Source organism: Rhipicephalus sanguineus, chromosome 9 (genome assembly GCF_013339695.2).
Source record: "Rhipicephalus sanguineus isolate Rsan-2018 chromosome 9, BIME_Rsan_1.4, whole genome shotgun sequence".
In the NCBI taxonomy this organism is placed as follows: domain Eukaryota; kingdom Metazoa; phylum Arthropoda; class Arachnida; order Ixodida; family Ixodidae; genus Rhipicephalus; species Rhipicephalus sanguineus.
This window is the reverse complement of record NC_051184.2, coordinates 81,314,159-81,329,789: the sequence shown is the minus strand read 5'-3', so window position 1 is coordinate 81,329,789 and position 15,631 is coordinate 81,314,159. Positions and strand designations below refer to the sequence as shown.

Sequence of the window (15,631 nt, the reverse complement as noted above, 5' to 3'; positions counted from 1 at the left end):
GGGGTCTCTTCTCCCTGGCAAGCTGCCTCGTCGGCCGCTTTCGTGCTCGACTGCACCGTCTAGGAGAGAGAGAATCACGCCGCCCGGCACCACCCAAACAGGACCGGCGCGATCGGCAGCTGCAATGGAGTCCTCCTCGCCCGCAGCGGCACATCGGATGCACCTGGACCTCTCACCGCCGCCACCGGGGGTCTGCTACCAGCGCGTCTTTTTATTCACTAGCTGTGCCATGTGTGCTTCCCGAAAGCGACGTCGCCGACGCGACCGGCGTTGAACGCTTCCGCTGCCTAGCGTCGTCCCCAGAGCCTGCGCGTCTTGATTGTACTGTGCGCGCCGGAGTACGAAGCGCGCGTTTCAAAAAGAAGTCTTCTTCTCGAGGCGACGGTCGTGGTGCCCACTTCCGAGGCGAAGCTCTACGTCAACTCTCCTCGTCCACTGCAGCGAGTGGCTGCGACATGGCAGCTCGAGCGGTTGCTGGTGGACTCTTCGATTAGACCGGCGCTAGCCTTTGGTCATGCATCGCGAGGCGTCACCGGCCGATCATGATCGACCCCAAGGTGTTCGTCGCATTGCTCGTGCTATCCACGGCGTTCATCGTTGCTGCCATCGTGGGCGCAGTTTGCTTTCTGTGAGTTCATATTTTTTTTTTGAGCACTTTATTTCGAGCGGCCTACGCGGACGCGCAATCGCTTAATTCATATGCGTTGGATCCTCTCTTTATTTTTTCGCGGCGGCGGAAGAAAGAACAAAAAAGTTCTGTGCAGAGATGTGATCCGCGCTTCCTAGAAACCCGTTCCCGGTTTCATCCGTTGGACGCCGGCCAAAGTTGCGGCGCGTGTCATTCGTCGTCGAGTCTTGCATGAGAGGCACGTGCTTTACAGCAAGGAGACAATACGGAAAACTTTCGGAGAAATACGACGTAAACGCGACTGCTTAGCGCAAGCCGACGCACTCAGTCGTGCCTACAAGAGCAAGCTCGAAAACTCGTTCTGAATGCGAACATGCGTTGATGTTACGCAAAAAAAGAACGTATGCGAAATATCAGATTGTCTTCGGCAGCTTCATATAGACCCTTTTGATTGCTAAATTTTATTATTTTGCTTCCAGCTGTTGTACTTTTAGCGTTAATAGACAGAAGCTGGTTGATGTTTGCATGTAGCCATTATGAGAGAAACTTACTGTGGCTACAGTATTGAAAACCGGAGTGCCTCTGTGTACTGTAGTTTTCGATATTGTGGTTACAGCAAATTTCTGTTGCAAGTTCACTGCACACAGGTTAGTAGTTTGCCACAGTGCACAGCATGTAATTGGGGTTCGAGCTGTTCACACGGTACGTGCAGCTTGTTGGTGTAAATGCGAAAAAAGCCATACCACTGAATTCCTGTGCTTTCTTTTATCTTTTTTTCAGATGCCGTGTCCTCAAGAAGGATTCTCGCAGGAGGCTCAAGGACGACTATGTCATCGTACTTGATGTGAGTGACAAAGTTAATTCTCTGTTCGCACCTGTAAAATCCACTGCGCCACATATTCGGACACTCAACATAGTGCATGGCGCACACAGGTCTACATGCTCATTAAGAAAGTAATGTCAACTGGTGGAGTGTGCATTTAAAATGAGCTACGTCATGCTAGAGCACACTGTTTCATAATTATTAGGCAACAGTGCAAGGGCTCTTGCCACATGTATTTGCGACCCAAAAATAGTGCTTCACTTAGGAAAGCAGTGAGCACGTATCGTATAATCCAGTGTAAAATTGTCTGATAACTTTAGGTATCGGCAATTGTTAGATGCTAAATGGCAATCTGGAAGGCACATTGTGTTAAAGTGTGCAATCGAGCCTTGTGAAACAGATATGCTGAAGGCAAATGTTAAGTCTAGTGATGACGATAGGTTCAACCCATATTACAGCTTAGGGAACTCCAGAAGTGGAGGCACGTGTACTTGTGTAAGCGGCCCGAATGAAAATGCTTGTACGGTGCACAGTGGTAGAAGCAAACTTCACAGTGATGGCGCCACCAGCATTGTTGCGGAGGGTACAGCCACGGCATCATCAGCGCCACTACTGGAGTTGACACCCTTTCTGGCATTCTATAAACCGCAATATGTTTACATATAAGCTGAAGTTCTCCATTACTATGACGCTGAAGGTACCTTGCCATTGGTTATGCATTAATAGATGACTTCATCTTTTAAAAAAATGTCCACTATGCGTCCCAGGGATAGGCATTTTACACCGTAGAAAATGTTTGATGGCGCTATTTAAAAAGCACAACGCCAATAAGGCTGAAAGCTATGCACAGAAATCACATGCAAGTTCTCCAAGGCCAAAAACCGCAAGTTTTGGCAAGTCATGGAATATAAGCATCTGTTGTCAGTAGTTTACTATCTACTGTTTAGAAACAAGACGAGTTGCAAACTAGCAGAGCTGGTGTTCACGTTTCGATGGTGCTCAGTAATAGGATTTGCCAGTCTTTTGTGTCAATATACTCTTTATGACGTAAAAAAAAAAACTACATGATGACCGTGAAATGATGATTGAAAATGAAGTGCGCAAAAGTCGTCACACGGGCAGAGACTGCGCCGTCCCCTCGAGTGTGTCATGTTACACCAGATTGTCGATGAGGCACAGTGCATAGTTGACTCAGTGTGTTATCAAAACCCTAGTTCTTTCTTTTTTTTCGTCTTTCACCGCTGACATTAGGGTGCTATCCTTACGCTAATATCTTTGCATAAAAAAAAAGAAAGAGTACAGCACCAGAGTTGATGGTCAAACCACGCTTTCACAACACCGTTCCGTCGACGTACTGCGTAAATAGTCTTACACTTTTCTCCCTTTCAGGGTACGGAACCGCCACCTCCGTATACCTGGAGGAGTGTGCGTTCGGATGGACGTCGTCAATAAATAGTCTTCTTCTCTTCTCCGCGGAGACCTAAAAAAAAATGCAAGTCACTGAGATCATCGGGAGCTGCTTGCATATCCAGGAGGCACCAGCGACACCGCACCCACGTCACCGCCAGCCCACTCTGTTGCAACACGGCACGCCTCGCAAGTCACCGAAGACGGCCTCCTGTCGGCCGCACGCCTTTCAATCGTTCACACACAACCGCATTTCACAGGTGCATCTGTCTGTGCATTCATGAACAGTAAAATTGCTTGTGAAGCAAACGAACTGACCGCCTTCGGTCCTTTTTTAAATGTGAGCTGTAGTTTCTTTTCACTATCGTCATGCGGCAAGTTTGAAACAGCAATGAATTCACAACTGCAGCACAGTAAATGGCAAAGTTGGACTCTACATTTCGTGCGATGTGTTAGTGTCTGGTCTGTCCGTTTGGAAACCCCCCGGCACTAAACTAGAGGAAGTTAAAAAATGGGGTGGCATCTCGCAAACCTACAATAAAACGTTCTCCCAAGACTATAGGAATAAAAAAACTGCGCAGTACTAGCCTATGGAATGCTCGTAAAAGTGTGCACAAACTGTTTCGCAGGCCTGCAACTGCAGTACTGGTCAATATCGTAATAAAGATACGACGCTCTTTCGACTTTCTGGAACACACCAAATGTACAATTATTAAAAATGTCGGCCATAACGAGGGTACTTTCACGTCGGAAGCAAGTTCGCCGAAGTGAGGTTCTATGGTACACATCCTACACAACTACATGGGCTGCTTTGCCGTCCACATGGCTTTAAGCTGCGGTCTATAGTCGCAGACAACTTTTCTTGGCAATGAAGGGAAAGCTGCAGTGCTGAACCATGTGTGTGCTACCGCTGAATACAGTCCCACAATTGCATCCATGTTTTTTGCGTGAGGATAAAAAACAACAACATTACTTTACTTTCTACGGGGTGCTGTTTGAAAAGAGGGTTGCTGCGCACCAAGGAGTTATTTATATTTGTTTTACTTTATGCAGTTTCGTTTCGCATTTTTGCGCCTGTGAAAACGTTGCACCTTTTATGTGCACCTCACCGTCAAAATGATGTCTTTGTCTTCAGGTGAGCTCTCGTCACCTTCCAGCTTTTCCGACTCGCCGAAGGAGCTTGTGACGAATTTCACTAACAAATGGCTGTCTAAGCCTGTGACGGCCGCTCGAATAATCGAACGGCCCCCGCCACAGGAAATACAGAAGGTTCACAAACCAAAACTAAATTCAAAACACGCGCCGAACCGGACTACTTCGGGGAGCAGTACATGTGCAGTAGCTCCGCCCCCGTAGCCTTCCCTTCATTGCCAAGAAAAGTTGTCCGTGAGTATAGTGAGTGCTCAGCTGCACTTAAAAACACCAAAAAAAAAAAAATGTCAGTCACTGGGAATTCAGCACGTAGAGTGCACAGCTTTTCAAAGATGTGGCTTTTCTCGGAAATACAAATTTCACTCATCGCAATACTGGGCCTGACAGCTCAAAGCCAAATGCCCTGTTACAGTTTCACATTATAACTCGACTTCTAAATTCAAGTTTTGAAGTTGTGCAGTGAACTTTCTTAACTTTTTAAATTGTGAGGGCAATAATTGGTCACAGCATAGATCTGCTGAGTCAATAGGGCACTGAATCCCAACTGCTTAGCGACTACATACTTTTCCTTAACTTTTCCTTAACCTCCACTACACCCCTTCAAACTAATTGTTTGATTTTTAGGGCTGGCCTGGCAACACTGGGTAGCAACTGTGTGTCATACACTTTCTGGACGTGCATGGCGCAACTGTCTTCACTTATGCTGACACTACTCTACACAGGAAAGGCACCACTTACGGTACCTCTTGCAGCACGTCGTGTTGTGACATCCTTGATGCCAATAGCGTGTAAGTGCTAAAGGATTTGCTATTTTTCTCGGTTCTACACCCGACTACCACCACGCACGGTGTTTTTCACTCGCTGGATACTGTCTTGTGTATAGTGTAGGGGGTGATATGCGAGCACAGCGGTGAATGGATGTGATTTGACCGGGTAAGCGTAAACCGGAGAGCTGGGAGCGCAGGTTTATCACAACGGTGTCCTGGAAGTTGCACCGAAGCGGCAACGGTGGTAGCGGATCGGAGGGCAGCCAGCACGAGGCAAGAATCGAGAATATCCGCACTCCGTTTCCGAGCGTCTCTCGACAGTGGCTACCACAGAAGAAGAGGAGGACCGGCAGACTCTGTGGCGCTCCTGGAGCGCGTGCACGGTCCGTCTGACTAGGGTTCGGTCCGGACGGGGCCGAGGCGTCAGCCCTCTTCGCTGTTGTGTGTGGAGTCGTTGGGGGCGGCAACGGTGGACTGGGGCTGGCCGCGTTCGAGCAGTTCGAGGCGTTCGGGATTGGCCATGCTTCTCCGAATGGCCACCGGGTCCTTGCGGCTCCACTTGAGAAGCTCGTCGTGCATCTTGGCCGCCCGGGCCGGGTTCAACGTCCACAGGCAGCCCTTGCGCTGCTGCGCGCCAGGCTTTTCGATCTTCTCGAAGCACTTGTTGAGGGACAGGTTGTGGCGTACGGAGTTCTTCCACCCGCTCGGTGCCGTCCGGAAGTAAGGGAAGTTCTCCCTGCGTCGTGTGCCCGCCACCCCAGAAAACGGTATTAGAGGAGTCCTTACTGCGGGAATGATGCCGAGTATGCTCACTACCTTGGCACTTAGGAAGGCTTGATAAAGAAGAGACACGACAACATGTAAGCCCTGTACTACAGAAGTAGAGTAGTGTGCAGCAATGCTATTTGATGTGCTCACTACATTATCATAAAGAAAGGGTTGAGAATGATACTTGAGAATTGATCAGCACTGTATGACAGAATTAAAATTGTGATGGAGGCAGCGACGAACAGGCAACAAAAGCTGTCTCACTGATAGAGCAGTTGCAAGATACTTCGAAACCAAGTAATCGGAGCTGATGCAGCTTGAAACAGCAGCCGTGGCATATAACGCTGGTGCACAGAACTTGGTGTGCTATTAGCTTTAAAAGGTGGATCATAGCATATATGATAAGCAAAACTAACACTAAGCTCAGGCTCGGAGGACGGGATTGTCTAGCCAAACCATGTACTATGCGGAAAAAAATAAGCTTCTCATGCAGAATCTGGGCTACATTACCTCTTGTGGTTGACTGTTCATTAGTGATTATGAAAAGTCATCACTGATGAACAGCACGCTTTAATATTTTTTTTACTAGCACGAGCACTGAATCACACTCCTGTTTCTCTTCAAAGCACTTCCGGTGAAGCACTTGCTTTCCCGAATATTCATGAAAATTTTTCTAATAAATAAATCTAATACGAAGTCAATGTTTCTGGTACAAGTTAAGAGTTACATTGGATACATACAACATTAGAGCATAAGTTTACCTAAGGGCCAATTAACTGTCACGATATAATTAATTAAAATTAATTGAATGAGTTCCTTGAAGGGGCAGACTGTGTTGTACTGTGCAGCAAGGATCATTGTGGTCGAGACCTTGCAAAGCAGATCTCAACCATGTGCTTCTTTCTATGCGGCCTCCGAGATCCGCTACAGCAGTGCGACGAAACAAAAGTTAACCTAAGGCAGTTAATATGCCTCTGAATGCAACAGACACAAACTACAGTCCTGCAACGCCACTCACGTCATGAAGCTGTAGATCTCGTTGACGGGAAGGCTTCCCGTGCTGCTATTTCGTAACGCCATGGCGATGAGACAGGAGTACGAGTAGGCCGGCTTAGGGTAGGAACCAGAGGCCAGGGCGTCGTCAACCGTTGCCACGTCCTGCAACGTCGTCACCACTGCCGCATCGTCATCGGGCGAGGACGGTGATGACATGGGTTGCACGCTCAGCTGGTCTAATGACGTTGCCGAAGACGTAGTTTCCACGGTGGGTGCTGCGATGCCAGACCGCTTATGAGATAAGTTCACACACACGAGTAGACCTGCCAACTTTAAACGCTGAAAAATGCTCTAGTTGCAGTTTAAAAACACTACGAAACATTCGTGAAGCCTGCCAACGATTCATGGACTGTTCTGCAAGGACGCTCTAAACAGGCAAATTCATCAGCGGCCAGAATCTCAGTCGTAGTTTTATGTCGGTTATATGTGTTGGCGGAAGAGCTACAGATCGGTCTATAATATTAGGGCTCTAAAGATTTGACCAAGACTGTATCTAGATTCTTTAGAAATCAGCGTCACCTAAACTGAAATCTGCTGTGAAGCTGAAACAACTGAAAAGTCATAACGCATGTTAGCGTTTACTACAGTAGCAAACGAGTTCTAAAGACTTGAAATTTTACAACGAAATCACAGAAGTTGACACACGTGAACAAGAGGCTTATATGTGAACATCTCCCGAAAATCCGCCTCATTGGGAAGAAGCTATAGTTTGAAACAAAGGACACCTACCAAAACATTTTACTGAAGAGTAAAACATGATGCTGGGTTTTACTCTTAAAAGCTAAAATTTCTCTTTACTTAAAGTTCTTGGTAGGCATCCTTTATTTCAAACTATGAACAAAAGAATGTCACTTCTTCAATGTGACACACTTTCTGACCCAACCCCAAGCTGTCAAACATATAAAGCTACTGTGCGCACGTCACTATGTATGTCATCAACACACCTGTTGCTGTTGCCGTGGTGACGGCCGCGAGCGTGACATTTAGTTGCAACGTGCCGGAGCCTGTGGAGGACCGGTGGTGGGACGGCAGCCCCGTCTGCGGGTCGACAAGAAGACCCTCGAGACCGTCCAGCTCCGAGATGAGCGAGATGCCGGTGGACCAGACGGAGGGCGTCTCAAACGCGTCCAGAGAGTCGTCCACCATGCCGCAGCGCAGGTCACCCCCCGATGGCGACAGCTCAGCTCGCATGTCCGACTCTATCATTTCCTGTAGCTTGAACGCCTCTTCGTAAAGCTCCATGGCTGAAGATGGATTAACGGGAGATTAACTTTCATTAAGCCATCAAAAAAAAAAAAAAAGCTGCATTTAAGGGGGTATGAGGATCTTGACAAAAAGCTTTTTATTTATAAACACATCTTAACGAAAATTTGCATGCGTGTGCATCATTGAATGGAGACTTGAAATCTGCAAACAAATTTCAAATATCTCATTTAGAAAGGAAGTAAGGATAAATTTTCACATTGTAGTTAGGCAATTTCTTACAGGTCGTTATGATAATTTACAACACAAAAAAATTACTTTTCAAAACTACATGGTTCTTCTAATGGTGCATCCCACAGGCTAAAGCAAATTAAATGTCAGGACAGGCATTTCTTTGATCAGAAATAATTTTGGAATGTAAAACTTAGCCTTAAGTAATTAGATGATACTTGTGAAACAACTACAATTGCATCATGTTTGTGAAAAAAATAAAAGCTTTAGCCTGTAGTTTGGTTGTTGCCGAAAAGAATGATACCAAGTTTGTTCAAATCTGTTCATATAAACTCCCTCAGAACTTCTGTAAGGCAGAGGCACTTCAAAAAATACGCTCAAACCTCATTATATAACAAAGTCGCATCTGCCACGAAAATAACTACGTTATATCGGAAAATTCGTTATACACGTTTATTTGTAACACTGTAGCTGTGACAAGACTATTCTTCATTTACTTCATTATAACCAATAATTCGTTATATCCGTGTTCGTTATTTCGAAGTTTGAGTGTAACAAAAGCCGAGAAAATTGCGTTTCAAGTTTTGAGAACGTTCGTAATTTTATATATTGATACTGTAAGAAAAAGAAAGGCTATTTTGCCATAGCATAATATTTTTGCAGAGCATAACTTGGACTATAAGTATTTTTAAATTGTGATTTCCCAAAATTGACATTTTTAAATGATTTTTTGTTATTTTGAGAGCCTCACACCCCCCTATAAAGGGGTACGGACACCATTTTTCGGAGGCGAGTTTACTCTGCCATACAAATCTCCTGTATGCAGAGACGGCTCTGAGCAAGTGTGAAGCTTGGCAAACGCCGATAAGGTATTTTATTTTGATATGAAAGTAATTTTTCCCATGGCGCACCTATAGACATCGGCACTAGCTTGACATCAGGCTACTACTAATTCTGGTGACTTCACACAGCCATCTGGTTAGTTGTGATGACATCAGGTACCAAAACTTCCGAAATGGCTGCACGTGCGTCACCATCAAAATGGCCGCTTGTGCGTTTCCAACAGAGCCACGGTGTGGAACTGCTGCGGAAATGTCATGACATCTTGCACGAGCACGTGACGAGAAGCTCATTCCGTGTTGTGACGTCAGGGTACAGTAGGAACCGAAACTAGCTTTTAAGAACATGCTGTTTAATTACTTTTTGAGGGTGCACTCACGGTTGCAGTGCATTTTCTATGCTCTTGAAGGCTTGCCCCTTCATTTGACACAGAAAAGTGACAACTGAAAACTTTCGTGTCAGTACCCCTTTAAAAGGCCAACTTTAAAATACATAAACAGCCCAGTTTCAGAGGGTGCAATTACACAGAAGCCTGCTTGCAAAATGTAACCTTTGAAATATCAGTAGCATCATCACAAAAACCGTGCAAAAGCAGTTGTTTTTGATGTCTAAAACAGAAAAAAAAAGAAATGCTGCCATCACCATCTCGCGGTAGTGACGCATCACAAAGGCAGGCCATCAGATTTTAGGCTTACAGCATAGGATGGAGTTTCAACCAATCAAGTAATGACTCTCTACTCTGGGAAATAAAACAATAAAGCAACATTAAAGAGAAAAACTATTTTTCTAGCATTTGTAAATTACTCTTTCACGATACTAAAAACGCCACACTTGCTGTGATACTCGGGGACAACTTTCTGTGGCAATGAAGAGAAAGCTACAGAGCCACAATGCACGTATCCTACCGCTAATTGATATAGTCCCACAATTGCGTCCGTATTTTCTGCGTGAGATATATAAAGTGCTCCTTCAATTTCTACATGTAGCTTTTTGAGACCGAATGCAGCGCACAAAAGCGAGATATTTGTATTTCTTTTGCACTATACGTTTTCACTTTGCGTTTTTGCGTGCTTGAAAAAGTCGCGCCTTTTACCCGTACATTAGACGAAGCAGCGTTTGCATCGAGATGTAATGCTAGCCACCACTTTCCACGGCGTTACGAGACGCGCGCCAAACCGGACTACTTCGCGTAGCAGTACATGTGCAGACGCCCCGCCCTTGTAGCTTTCCCTTCATTGCCACAGAAAGTTGTCCCCGAGTATAGGTAAGCGAGAAAACAAATGAAAAAGCAAATGTGAATGGTGATGCCACATTGCAGTTCTCGCACCAGTTACTGTGACATCGTAGATATTTACGGCGTCCTTCCAGGGCCTACGCAGTTCATAATCAGTAAAAACTGAAATACATTGCCATCCGAGACTTAACATACCAAGTTTCAGGTAATTTTGTTAGCCAATGTGGCCAAAATACAAAAACACACTTTGAAATCCGTGATGTTACCACTGAAGATTTTGGCGGGAAACTTGAACGTGTGACGTTTGAGAATAATTTTCTCATCCATTAATAAACCTATGGTGAGGAAATAAACGACACCAGAGTTTTCAGAGTATAATTTATCGGTCTAAGCTAATTTATTGATTCACATTAGCGTCCCTTTAAACTAATACATAAGGCTTGTACATTTGAAGTCAGCTACTAGCTTTCTCAAAAGCATGCAGTCATACAGACCTCTTAACTGAAAAAGTGCATGAGTTCAACAGATTTATTATGACAAATTCTTTATTATTTGGGCCATGTAATGTCTGGGTGACTTGCCATGAGCCAAGTAATAGCCAATTTTCCATAATGGATATAAAGAGCTTAATGATATATTTCTATATATGTATCTCACACTATGAGTTTACCTAACACAATGCTTTCATTCTGGCTTCGTTTGTTAAATCTGTGGAGCTAGACACGATGTAACGTTTTTGTATCTTCTCCGGCGCACAAAAATCAGTCACAGCAGCATCACCGTAATGGTGTTGCACACAATTTCTTGCACACATTTGTCGATCTCTTATCACTATGCGGAAGCACCAACGATGTTTGATAAGCACTCACTTGCGATATGCCTCTGCAAACGTCTTTTTTCTTCCCTTTGTTTTTCGTAAGCACACATCTTCTGCGGGATACATGTGCAGTTTATAAATGATTATTTAAATTTAAACGCAGCAAGATATAGCCGGAGACAACTTAAGATGGCCAGACGATCGAAGAGCAGCAGCTGATTGCCTCTACGACTACAATAAACACTCCCGCTCGTGTTCTCTGATGGCAGTCACCGGCCACCCAGCTCATGGTGTCACTGAGTGCCCATAGCAGGTTCATATCCATACACCTTTCAGGAAGAAATGCTGCAGACTTCTATATCAGTACCCGACTATAGGGACATCAGACTGACTCAACGCAATGGTTATAATGTGAATAACAAAGTCATCTGACCTGCTTCCTTTTTTGCTCTTCATGCTAGCCCAGTACCCCCTTTATTTCTGATGTCATGCTGTGCAGAAGCTGGGATTATGCGTTTCGTCAGTATTCAACAGTGATCAAAATCAATCATAGCCAACTCGCTGGGACTCTCAACTCTCCTGAGCATACAATGACAAGTAAAACATCACTCTTAAATTAAAGTGACCTTCTCGGCAATTGTAGTGATGCCCATTCACCTACTACAGGAAGCTGAGCAAAGCAAGTGCCTCCTTGGTGTGTTTTCCACAAGTGGCTGGAAGCCGGCGAACTAAAATTTTCTGTGGACGAACAATTCGCTGCAAATTCAGAAGCCAGGCTCGTAATATTGTATGTGCCCAAATTTCCTAAAAAGAAAGTTTGGGATACAGTCGAAGCCGAATACATCGAATAAGGAATTGAAAAAAGTTCCATAAACAGGTAATTCAGTATATAAAATATCTTATATATCGAAAATATATTCAAGGGGATTTTATAACTGTTCGATATACGCAATAATTCGTTATGTGTGGGTTCGATATATGCGGTTCCGACTGTATTGGGGACTTGATGTAATCTCCGAGATTCTGGAAAGCCTGAAGGCCCTTTTACTACAAACCTGCATGCTGTGCAATAAAGGAGCAAGACTTGCGGAGTCTTATAACGACAGAAAGTTTCAGCTAATTCGCATGCTTTCATATTAGAAAAAAAAAAATGCTGGGTTGCCTCGTTTCCCTTGTCTCGCACGTCTAACTCTTTATACTACGAGCTACTTAGTCCATGTCGTCAAAGTTAGAGGGCACACACGGATGAGTTAGAGCAGAGACCAAAGTCAGCGTTATCTCGCACTGACGGCGAGATAATGCTTGTCTGCTTTCTCGTTCGGCTTCTGTGGCTTTTCCCTTTTCCGACCCCACGGCATACCAAGTAGCTGGACATCCGACACTATCCGCCGTTACGAAGTGATAAGAGGTCCTTGGACACATCTCGACATTCCAAACCTCGCAGCTGCCGCTGACACATCGTAAAACACAGTGCAATGTTTGGAGCCCCGATTTCCTTTAGCGGGAATGCGCTACATACAACGAATATTTCTGCAAAGTGCCCCTTCGGTCAGTGTTCGTTTACGATGTACTACACAAGTGCACGGGACGAATTCAAATTATGCGCCATGGAAGCGCGCACGCCGACATAAACGGGGCCTGCAAGATACATTTAGCAGCGCTTAACGACGCGACAATCTTCTTCGCAAGTACAGGGGGCAAAAATTAACTTCCCTGCAAATCTAAAGGAGCCGTTACGAAGGAACACAACTTGCGCGGGTGCCTGTTCCCGCCAGTGGTGTTTTCGCGCGCCGACTCGTATCGGAGCTCGCCTAAATTCCGATTTAAGTTTTGAGGAATGCTGCTACGTGTGAGCGCACGTGATTACGAGATAAAAGAGTGCACCGCCGATCTGAAAAGCGCGTCGGCCAGCGATTATTTCAAACGCGGCGCCTTGTCTTGGCAACAGTACAGCGCGCGGAAGGGGGCTTCTCAAATGTCTCCGCTAACAGCGCGCGGTGCACATTTCTTCGGCGCATCGCAGCTGACGTCTAGGATACAAAATTTCCTTCGTGGAATTAATTTTCGCTTTTCGAATCACCGTCACGAAATTCGGCCCTGCCACGGTGGGAGCCTGCGAATCGTCGCAAGCGGACGTTCACGTAGCTATGACGCCCCGGAAGGCGCTTTGTTAGGAGAGCGCGCGAGATCTGCGCTAAACCACTCACCTCACTTGTCGCGCTGCTTTCGACGCAAACGGTGTTCCCAAGACGTTGACAAACGTTCACATTGGTTCCAGGGGTCGATTTTCCGCGGGACAAAGCGATGCAAAGGCAAAAACCAGGGGCCGAACGCAAGCCCGCTGCAAATTTTCGTTGCACGGACCCAGGACAAAGAGGAACCAAATTTGAAAACGGAGAACGGCGATTGGTCCGCTTCGGTCACGTGGTACGCCGAGGCCCGTCCCCGATTGGCCCGGGCGACCAGAGCGGCTGAAGGTGTGGCGAAAAGCACATGGAGTTGTATTTGTGATGCGAGGAGGCAAGTTGGCGCATCTAAACAATAAAAAAAAACAGTGCGTACGACACAGAACGGTCAGCTGAGCGCCCTGTTTTGTAGGTTTGTTTGGTCGTGGTGCCTTCAGCTGCTGCGCCCTTCTCTCACGTCCGGCTCCGTCTCGTTGAAGAAGCGGCAGCTGTTGAAATGTAACAGCGCGCATACGCACGATCAACGTTTAGTCCATCTTCGCGGACACGACTCGTATTACGCCAACGTAAACAATATTCGTCTGGTCGTACTTCGTGTACCATCTCCACTGCGACATAACGAAATTCACATCAATGGGAATTTTAATGTTATGCTTTTATGTGCAAGCGTGACGATCCGGTTGTGAGTAGAACCAAGTGTTGTAAGCTACCACAGTGGGTCTCAAAAATATTGGTTGTATGGAATAACTGCCAAGCCACAGCACATTAAAGGACCAGGACCCCTCTAGTATAAGGAACAATCATGAAAAAACAATAAAAAAAACAACCAAAGCGGTATAATTAAAAATTTTAGGTAACAGTGCTTCACAGACAAGTTTTTCACGTTTCTGGGCTTCACCAGGAAGTGTGATAACTGAATAGTGTCTGTAATACCCTCAATCAGAAATGGCGAGGACAGTATCTCCCGCCTCCACTGGCAGAACTACGAAATTCCTTCAACGAGTCCAGCTTTTCTTCCGGTCCTGTAGACTTGTCTTGGTCAGTGGCTGGCACAGCCCTAGTCTACCTATCCGTTTCCCCCAATCCGGCTACTCAAGACGCAGCGCAACCAACTCCACCCACGCTCGAGCCCTGCGACACCACTAGCCTAATTTTTGTTTTTGCCCCCCCCCCCCCCCCAACACTTGCGGAAAATTTTCGGCGAGAAATGTGGTCAGGTGAGAGCGATGACATGACAAAAGAGCACGTTGCGAGCGCAGGTGTCAGACCAGAGGGAAGAATCCCCGACCCAAGCATGTGCAGACCTTCTGTTGTGCTGTCACCATTGACAGATTGGCCATGTGCAGTCACAATGCAGGTGGACTGTGCATTCTCAAAAAGGTGTCACCGAGGTAACAATAGCACTTCGTCTCCAGATAACTTTCACTATGTAACACTGCTACGAGCAACAGCTTGCGTGTAACACAATGCACGCAACTAACAAGATTTGCCACAAAATCCCTCAAGAATAAAAGAAACTGTTCAGGGCGAATTCTTGAAGGAACAATGCAAGCGACGCACTCTTAATGCGATGCATTGCATTCCTGTTGTATGTGGTCCCAGACACCAATCTTCTTTGACGACTTTATCACGTCTAGCAGAACCACTGCCACCCTATCGGTGTACTAACACGTGTGCCAGCATGAACTTTTTGATGAAATTGCAATGAGAAATTACACTAGCCGACATGAAAGTAGCCATGTTTAGGTTTGCTACGATTGTGTCCCTTGTTTACCAAATATTTAGCTTCGTGATGACATTCTGCGTATCTGGGTGATTAATCACAGCAAATCTTCACAGAAACTGTTCAGCGAGGCACAGAGCCAAAGCATGTGCTCAACGTACAGGCTCTCAGCAGTACAACTTCGTATGTGGCGCCAGAATCGTACATGTCTGCAACGGCTCTGCAGAAACTTATCTCGGAGGCCACGCTTTTTGTTTACCAGCAAGTGCCAGCAGCCATTGCCAGCACTGAAACACACCACGTTTCAAAGACCACCTGATAGAAGGGGGTTTATTTGAGCGTCTCGCAGGAATTGTGCAGGAACCATTTCTACCCAGTGCGGCAACAACACGCAATGATGAAAACATACTTTCGTCAAAGTTCGCATTAACAGCTGTGGCAACGATGGCTCACACAACCAGTAATAATTTCAGTTCATGAGTCGCAGTGCTGCTTGAATGAGCAGGTAATAAGTTTCACATTGGGGGGCTTTATCTTGGGGCAGAGATTGAAAGTCTGTATGGGTCATGCACATGCCTGCATATTTATACATGCCGATGTTCACTGTCATGCCCCACATATACAACAGGCCTGCCACATCTTGAAGACTAAGCAGGATACACTGCCTGTTGCAAGAGTTCAAAGTTGCCAGACTAGACGTAAGTTGGGACGTTGTTTAACTTGCTCAGGCTACGGCTTTTCAACACTCGGACCAGCCCAGTACTGGCAGCAAATAAGCTGTAACAGGTTTAGGTCC

General features: G+C 45.9%; 1 protein-coding gene and 1 long non-coding RNA gene across 2 annotated transcripts; one reads left to right on the top strand and one right to left on the bottom strand.

The window, feature by feature from the left end:
• The first annotated feature begins 23 nt into the window (after window positions 1–23).
• On the top strand, window positions 24–2,922 carry LOC119405943 (uncharacterized). Its single transcript, XR_005186480.2, has 3 exons — window positions 24–628; window positions 1,409–1,472; window positions 2,841–2,922. It is a non-coding gene; the product is annotated as an uncharacterized LOC119405943 (long non-coding RNA).
• A 1,660-nt stretch (window positions 2,923–4,582) lies between these two features.
• LOC119405941 (forkhead box protein N2) lies at window positions 4,583–7,852 on the bottom strand. The gene is made up of 3 exons (XM_037672765.2): window positions 7,546–7,852; window positions 6,564–6,816; window positions 4,583–5,513 (listed from the first exon to the last, which is right to left on the bottom strand). The coding sequence occupies exons 1-3, from the start codon at window positions 7,841–7,843 to the stop codon at window positions 5,201–5,203; spliced, it is 864 nt and encodes a 287-aa protein (XP_037528693.1). The 5' UTR covers window positions 7,844–7,852; the 3' UTR covers window positions 4,583–5,200.
• Between the last annotated feature and the right edge of the window lie 7,779 nt (window positions 7,853–15,631).

Excerpts from the sequence above, each read along its gene's own strand:
- LOC119405941 (XM_037672765.2), bottom strand. The coding sequence starts at position 7,843 with ATGGAGCTTTACGAAGAGGCGTTCAAGCTACAGGAAATGATAGAGTCG. Across the intron at positions 6,817-7,545 it reads CACCACGGCAACAGCAACAG|CACCCACCGTGGAAACTACG; the intron begins GTGTGTTGATGA and ends CTGGCATCGCAG. Across the intron at positions 5,514-6,563 it reads GAGATCTACAGCTTCATGAC|GGAGAACTTCCCTTACTTCC; the intron begins GTGAGTGGCGTT and ends CACACGACGCAG.